Source organism: Otolemur garnettii, unplaced genomic scaffold (assembly GCF_000181295.1).
Source record: "Otolemur garnettii isolate 467f Iridium unplaced genomic scaffold, OtoGar3 scaffold00080, whole genome shotgun sequence".
Lineage (NCBI taxonomy): Eukaryota > Metazoa > Chordata > Mammalia > Primates > Galagidae > Otolemur > Otolemur garnettii.
The window spans coordinates 8,922,276-8,930,942 of record NW_003852475.1 but is presented as its reverse complement, the minus strand read 5'-3'; the positions used below and the strand labels follow the sequence as shown (position 1 = coordinate 8,930,942).

General features: G+C 33.3%; 1 protein-coding gene across 1 annotated transcript in view; it reads left to right on the top strand.

Annotated features, from left to right (window-relative positions):
* The window catches only part of LRP1B (LDL receptor related protein 1B), a 320,398-nt gene that overhangs the window by 20,151 nt on the left and 291,580 nt on the right, over positions 1-8,667 (top strand). Inside the window, exons 6-9 of the mRNA XM_003794393.2 lie at positions 2,312-2,425; positions 2,668-2,817; positions 5,822-5,944; positions 7,935-8,054. Coding sequence (XP_003794441.1) covers positions 2,312-2,425; positions 2,668-2,817; positions 5,822-5,944; positions 7,935-8,054 — 507 coding nt within the window. The remainder of the gene's footprint in view (positions 1-2,311; positions 2,426-2,667; positions 2,818-5,821; positions 5,945-7,934; positions 8,055-8,667) is intronic.

Below are 8,667 nucleotides of genomic sequence, written 5' to 3'. Positions count from 1 at the left end.
AGACAGAGTCTCATTTTGTCGCCCCATGGCATCACACAGCTCACAGCAACCTCCAACTCCTGGGCTGAGGCTATTCTCTTGCCTCAGGCTCACAAGTAGCTGGGACTACAGGCGCCCGCCACAACGCCTGGCTATTTTGGCCGGAGCCTGGTTCAAACCCGCCACCCTCGGTATATGGGGCCGGCGCCCTACCCACTGAGCCACAGGCACTGCCCTTCTGAATGCTATTTTTAAAAGAAAGATATAGTACTAATTCCTAAGCTCTAGAGGAATCCTCAAACTACGGCCCATGGGCCCGCATGCGGCCCACCGAGAACATTTATCCAGCCCTCTGGGTGTTTTTGCCGCTGCTGCCTGACCTGCTTAGCAGCCGACTCTTCTCAGGCCCACAGTCCGGCCCTCCAGTGGTCTAAGGGACAGTGAACTGGCCCCCTATTTAAAAAGTTTGAGGACCCCTGCTAGACCACCAGGGAGGTTTTTGAAACCTTTTTTGAAACCCCATTACTGTGAAATCCTTCAATATCTGGTTTTCTTAACAGTCTGAAACTCCATCCCCCATGTTTGTGGAGTCATATTTGCCTTTTCACTTTTTCCGTCACTTGTACTTATTCAGGAGGACTCTGGTCAGAGGATTCTCTGTAGGTGCTTGAGGGAGATGGTGAAAGTGAATGCGTTGTGATTATCTCCATTGGGATCCTCCTGGTATCCTAAACTCCTAAGTTAAAGTATACCACAAGATAGAACTTCAAGTGCATGTGAGATAAACCTTTATAGACTTGTGTAGAAGTATCACAACTAACTAAAATGTTGTTTCAGGAGAAAAGCATACTGTCTTCTAAATAAAGAGATTACAAGCAGTCTTTTGGAACAAAGTTAATAGAGACTGTTGATAGACAGTGAAGTTGAAAACAAAACGGAAATGATTGACAAGATTATTTTCTTTGATATATACTACATTTAGTATTTACATTAAAAATGAATGTTAAATATAATAAAAAGAAACATGGAAGAGATTAGCGCTTATAGACATAAAAGAAAAAATCTATTTTGTTTTGTTTTGGAATACATTTATCTGCACGCATAATAGCATTATCTGTTTCACATGTTAAGATGTTATTTTTAATGAAAAAATAGTGAAGCAATTATAATTGCAAATTGTAAATAAAACATTTATTCTAATCATCATTTAAACACAAATAAGTATGCAATTCAAGATATAATTAAATATAATAAGAGCAGTACATTATGAAATACAAATGACATACACACCCTTGAGTAAAATTTGCATATTTTAAGATAGGGTTTTAACCATTTACTATTGATATAATTCCTATTTACAATTAAATAGGTCCTTTAAAATGTCAACACTAGTAAATGTGGCATAATCAAAGAGCCCTTCAGGTTGTATAGTAATGTAATCAACCTCTGGGAATTTGAACTTGGAGTAAAAAATCTCACCTAAATTAAACTAACATACATAGCATAACATGCACCTGTTTAGAACATATTACTAGAATTAATTACTTGGTTATGATGGATAAGCAACTTAGAAAGGAGTATATGATTAACAGTAAGATGTTTTATACAATTTGTATATGGTAACAGTTTCATGTTGATTTTATTCTAAACAGAAAGGGAATTGGAAAGCTATACTTTCATGATAGTAAGATGCTACATTTACATGTTCCTTGGAATGAGGCATCCCTATTTCCCTTGCCAAATGTTAAGGCTATGGCCATGTTGAGGAGGATGACATAGGATGAACAGCTTTCTAGCAGTGTTCAGCTGTTCCCTCTGAGAAACAAAGCGAAAGCTCTATTGTTCTTCTTCTTCCTATCTCTCCCTGTCTCTTTCTTTCCCTCTTATAGCAGGGGATGCTCCACTTCCTCTTGGCAACCAGATTGGAATTTCCCAGTAAGCATTCACTCAGCAATTTTCTTGATGTCATATATTTGTACTATTGAGGTTAGGATGTGTTTTGACTCGGTGTTACCATGAGTGGTATTACCATGGTGAACAAGGCACAATCTCTGCTTTTGTGAAGCTTACATTTTGTGGGTCTTTAGGTACACGAACAGGCAGTTGCAATGCAGTATGGTAAATATCACAGCAGAGGGAAGAATAGTGTGACAGGGAAGACAAGTAAGAGGCATAAGAGGCTTGTAAGTGGAGGCCAGGAGTCAAGATTGAAATCCTGGAATTAAAAAAAGCAAAACAAAACAAAATCATATGAATTAATTAAAACAATCAAATATAAAAGCAAGGAGTCACTTTCTGTCCCATATATCCATTTATTTATCTGTTTTTCTAGTCTCAACCTGTGCCACGGTTGAGTTCCGCTGCGCAGATGGGACTTGCATTCCAAGATCAGCAAGATGCAACCAGAACATAGATTGTGCAGATGCTTCTGATGAAAAGAACTGCAGTAAGATATTCCACTACCTTTTGTCTGTTCATCCATGGATACCTGGGCATTGCATTGAACACTGTCCAACTTCTTACTGAACCTTATCCAGAACTAATATGTAATTAACCCCTGGTGTGTAGGAAAATTGTATATTTACTTCTTCAAATGAAGTTAACTTTTCTTGTCTCTATGACCTACATAGAAGGCTCATAATCTTTGCAAATGAGGTATTTTTCATTTTTCTATTCACCTGTTTCTAGATAATACAGACTGCACACATTTTTATAAACTTGGAGTGAAAACTGCAGGGTTCATAAGATGTAATTCTACCTCACTGTGTGTTCTGCCAACTTGGATATGCGATGGGTCTAATGACTGTGGAGACTATTCAGATGAATTGAAGTGTCCAGGTAATTAAAGAAACAACAACAACAATGATAACAACAACAAAAAACACCAGCCTTTTCCTTAAAGATTTATAGGCTAGTTAGCTGCATATAAGTTTTTAAAATTTTTATTCTTACCATTCAATGAATGATATTAAAATACAAATGATACAAACTAGAAAGTAATGACCTGTTTTATGCTTGTTACTTGATCTTTTTTTTTTTTTAATGAATTATATTATTATACTAAAAAAGCGCTGCCCTAAATTTGGACCACTTTTCTTTTTTATGTTCAGTTCATCATTACTCCTTTTAAAATTGTTCATTAATATTTAAAATATGTAATTTATAAAGCTTCAACAGAATTATTACACACCTAGAAATAACTTTGTAGACTAAAAAGGGAGAGACTATAAGCTTTTCTCAGTGTTACTATGAGGCTGGTGTTTATGTGTTAGCCTGTTTAATGCACTTTACTCAATTTTTTGCGTAATAGTTTGAGTAATAGTTATATTACCATTATTGGATCGAGGTTCAACAGATAAATTTATATCCATTAACCATCTTCACCAACATAAGCTCTGAAAAGTGCCATCTGTGGTCTTATAAGAAAAGGTAATGACTTTCCAGCAAAGGTCATTTTGAGGATGCTGAAATTAAAAAAAAAAAATCAGAAAAGAAAAGTGATAACTATGTCTAACTGGGAGTAGATATGACATACAGGATACTATTAAAGTTGTTCTTACACTACTGTTTACCTCTCTCTGCCCTACTGCTACACTCATTTCTTTCACATTTAGTTGATACACAGAAACTTTCTGAAATATTTTAAGATGTTATATTCATAGATACTTTGCATACCTTTTTTGTACACATATATACACAAATATACTAAGTAAAACTTATAATTGTTCATAATCTATCACTAAATTTGGCAGGAGTAGATCCCATTTCTTTATGCTCAACAGTATGTAACATTATGTGATGTCATTTTTTCCTTCTGTGTTGAAAAACCTAGCTGCATCCTCAGAGAAAGTGGAGAACTTCTCCAGATGCCCATGACACTGCAATTCTTTCACATTTTATAAAATGATTTACTGTAATTTTAATTATATAAAGTACTTCTAAACTTATGGAAACTGAGTGTCAAGATTCTGAGTCCCATATTCTTTTGCAAGAGCACATTCTTTACCACATTATGGCTGTAGTTAAATTTTGGAATTATCTTTAAGGTGGCATACAACATATATTCATTAAACCATTATTTTCCTTTATTCATTATTTTCCTTTTGGTGATTTTATAATTTTCTAATATTAACAAATTATTTTGAAATTTAACTTTGCCATTACTGGAGAATTGTGGTTTTTATATTTGGTTAGGAGAAAAGGAACACTAAGGATTTTGAAATAGTTGAACTGATAAGTAGGAAAACAGATATGGGTCAGGGTAAGTATTTGATACTTATGCAAAAGGCTAAGAAAAAACTAAGACATGAAACATACTTAAAATGTTTATGTCTAGGTTGACATGATGACACACACCTATCATTCTGGCACTTTGGGACATCAGGTGGTAAGATTACTTGAGGCCGGGAGTTCAAGACTAGATTGGGCAGCATAGTAATACCCAGTCACTACATAAAATAAATAAATAAATAAATAAATAAATAAATAAATAAATTAGCAGTGTGTGGTGGCACTCACCTATAGTCCCAGTTACTTGGAAAGTAGAAGGATTGCTCAAGCCCAGGAGTTTGAGGCTGAAATCAGCTATCATTGAGCCAGTATATTCCAGCCTAAATGACAGAGCAAGACTTTGTCTAAGATTTAAAAAAATAATAGTTTTTGGCTTAATGATGAATTTACTAAAAAAAATGTATTTTCACCTTTAATTAGACTTGCAAAATTGACATTTGTATTATCTGAAAATATTAATAACAGACCATTACGGTGTGTTTGTCATATATAGGGCTTTCTTCCTGATTAGGTATGAGCCAGTAAGTGTGAAACAATGTTAGCCTGAAGGTGCAAGGAGATTCCATCTGGTCAAGAAAAAATACAGTATTTTCTACACATTCTTAGAGGTTATAATAATAATAATAATAATAGTTCATAATTAAAATACATATAATATAGCAAATAATTTTACCTTTTTTATTCTTTTGATATTTCTGCAAGGTATAATAATTTTAGAGATTCTATTGTAACTTTATTTATTTTTTAATTGTTTTTTTGAGACAAGTATCACTCTTTCACTCTGGGTAGAGTACATGGCATCATAGCTCACAGAAACCCCCAATTCAAATTGAGCCCAAGCTCAAATGATCCTCTTGTCTCAGCCTCCCCAGTAGCTGGGACTACAGGCGCCTACCCCAGTACCTGTCTAGTTTTTCCATTTTTAGTAGAGGGAGAGTCTTGGTCTTATCTAGGCTGGTCTCTCCTGAGCTCAAGCAGTCCACTGCCTCAGCTTCCCACAGTGCTAGGATTACAGGCATAAATGACCCACCTGGCTAAGATTCTACTGTAACCTTCTTTAGACTAGGGAATAATTATTTAAATCCTGAACACCAAATCTACACTTTTTCAGCAAAGATCTACCAATCTTTTGATTTTGTTATTTAGTTTCTTTTATGAATATGAAACTCATAATATTTTTCACCCAAATATGATTCTTTGGTGTTAGGCTCACTTAATGACTTTTCAGATATTTTGCTTTATTTTTATTAACTGTCACACTATTGTTATTTAACCAATTTTTTCATTAGTATCCTCTTTCTGTTTTAGGACCTAAGCCTGAATTTAAGTTGATTATCATGTCTCTTGCATCTCCTCTGCTCTGTGATAGTTTCTTAGTCTTTCTTTTGTTTTCACAACCTTGACATCTTCAGGGGAATATCACTGGTTTTCTACTTGTTTGCTTGTTATTTATCTCTTCTAGTTTAAGGAGTACTAGTGCTTTATCTACCTGTATTGTCAAAGTCTAAGGTTAATTTAAATTTTTGACACTACATTTCATGTTTTGTCACAGTTCAAAACAAACACAAATGTGAAGAAAATTATTTTGGTTGTCCTAGTGGAAGATGCATTTTGAATACCTGGATATGCGATGGTCAGAAAGATTGTGAGGATGGACTTGATGAATTCCACTGTGGTGAGACATTATATTTTGGTGTAGTTTTATAAGCTATATTATCATTTATATGCTGATATTTTCTTACATGGGGATCTTATAAAAATATTACTATTTGATTTTCACATCAGTATTTATTTTTATCATATAATAAAAATAGTAAAAAATGAAATAAAACTGAAGATCTTATAATGATGAATAACATTCCTAGACTTTTATTCTTTTCTGTATATTTTGAGTTGTTACCTCCATTCATCTAAATGATATACTTTCATTTCTTGATTTACTAACTTATAAATATATTTACTTTCTGCTGTGAAGCCCAAAGATTTGATAAACATGGCATGTTAGACTTCCCCTACCTGTTATTGACAGGTGCAGTAGTCCCTCATTGCCTGTGCAGGGGAGGAATTTTAGAATTCCCTGTGGGTACCAGAATCCATGGATGCTCAAGTCCCTTGTATAAAATGGCTTGATATTATCATACTCTTCTTTGTACTTCAATGTGTCTCTCAATTGTTTATTATACCTAATATGACATAAATGACTATTGTACTATGTTATTTGTATTGTTTTATTTTTTTTAATAATTTTGATTTGTGTTTGTTGAATCTATAGATTCAGAAGCTGTGGATATGGAGGATTAACTGAATATGTTTATTCTAAAATATTCTATTAATTCATATGCATAGTTTGAAATAATAAGCTCTTACCTCTTCAAACCCTTGTTTTTCACCCTCTAACTCCCAATTTCTTTGTGTGAATTTTGTATTTCACATTTCATTGTCAAATTAAGAAAGCATTTTAAAATTTAGTTTATAAAATTTGTGGATTTTGTGATTTGTAGGCCAAAGAAATTTCCTGTAGGAAAACAAAGCATATATTTACTATTTTCTGTTAACACAAATAACATACACTGTGGTGAATAGAGAGAATAGAAAAAGATTAAAGATGGATCGTCTATGAAATGTCAAACTCTCCTAAAAGTAAATGTCATCATGAAATGTGAAAGTGCATTTTGTTTGATTAAGATGCTATATATCTTTACATTACAGCCAGATTCTGAACAAGACTAACAGAGAACTTCAAAAGTAGTTTACTTGGATGCATAATTTCTGAACAGTGAGGCATTACATGATTGCATCTTCCTTAATTTTATTTTTCCCAGACTACAGTTTTCTAAATTTCTCTTTTGAGTATTTGAGTTAAATATTGTTTTTTTAAATTTAAAGTTTTTAAAGCATTTATAGGATTAAAACCAAAATTGTTATCTTTAGAATAATTTATATTTTGAGCACCTACATTTGGGGGGGGTGTTATTTATTTATTTGATGTTTTCTGGTGATAAATATGTTGGGTGGAAAGCCACGTCTGGAGGAAGAGGAGACAATAACAAATTTTGTGCTTGAAATAAAGGGAGTATGCTATTATTCTCGCACAAAATCAACCAACTTAATTTTGGTGCTATTACTCGTGTATAACAAACTCAAGTGTTTATAAAGAAGGGACGCAAAAATATCAACATGTAGGTATGTGGGGGGCCAAACTGTTGCCTTGTCATTAAACTAAAACCTCCTTGGTAACCTCACTTTAAAAAATAAAGAAAATTACCAGTCATTCCACCATTTTGTTACTCTGCTTAGGATATTGTTTTTTTCCTCTATTAATTTGATTAATTTAATTGTTAATTTTAGATTAAAATTAAAAAAAGGTGACTAGACCACACTTAGAATTTTTATTTTAAATCAGTGTCCAACACATTTTTTTAAATGACAGATTGGACTGATCAGAATTATGACTAGCTCTAAGGCAAGCCCCAATAAGAACCATGTGGAAAAAATAGCAGGTGTCAAAATTTTATAGAATTATAACATAGAGGAATTTGGCTTCTATTCTCATAGAGTGGTTGATTGTAGCAAAGGACTTCCTCATTTCCTCAAATGAGACAGGTGATCATCTCACTCAATTTATTTTTCCTTTTGTACCTAAAACATTCTTATTTATTTTCTAGATTCTTCTTGCTCTTGGAACCAATTTGCTTGCTCTGCACAAAAATGTATTTCTAGACACTGGATTTGTGATGGAGAGGATGATTGTGGAGATGGATTAGATGAAAGTGACAGCATTTGTGGTAAGTGGTTTCTTTGGTATTCTTAATCAAATTTTAGGCATTGCATATGTACTGTCATTTTAAAGCATATGCACAATTTTGTTTTCTAATTTATTAAAATTAACATAAAATTTATAATACATTCCCATATAGCTGTTTTTATTGTATATATATATATACACACACACACACACACACAGACAGTTGTTAGTTTATAGTTAGGATTTTTCCTGAAGGTTGTCATAATGAATGTATTTGCACATTTTATTTTTAGTTTACAGTTACTGGAGTAAATATCAATGATGGAAATTACTGGATCAAATAAACAATTTTTATGGCACTTTGTACGTGCTGCCAAGTTGTCCTCCAAAATTAGTATACTAATTTATGTTGCCACCAGCCACATACTATTTATATGTGTGGGTATGTGTCTGTGTTAGAGTGACATTACTGAATTATTTTATGTGAGAATAAGGTAGTTATTGTATATGATTATAAAAAACATTTTACTTTTTATTTTTCTTTTTTATTGTTGGGGATTCATTGAGGGTACAAGAAATCAGGTTACACTGTTGCATTTGTTAGGTAAAGTCCTTCTTATAATTGTGTCTTGCCCCAAAGATGTGTCACACCC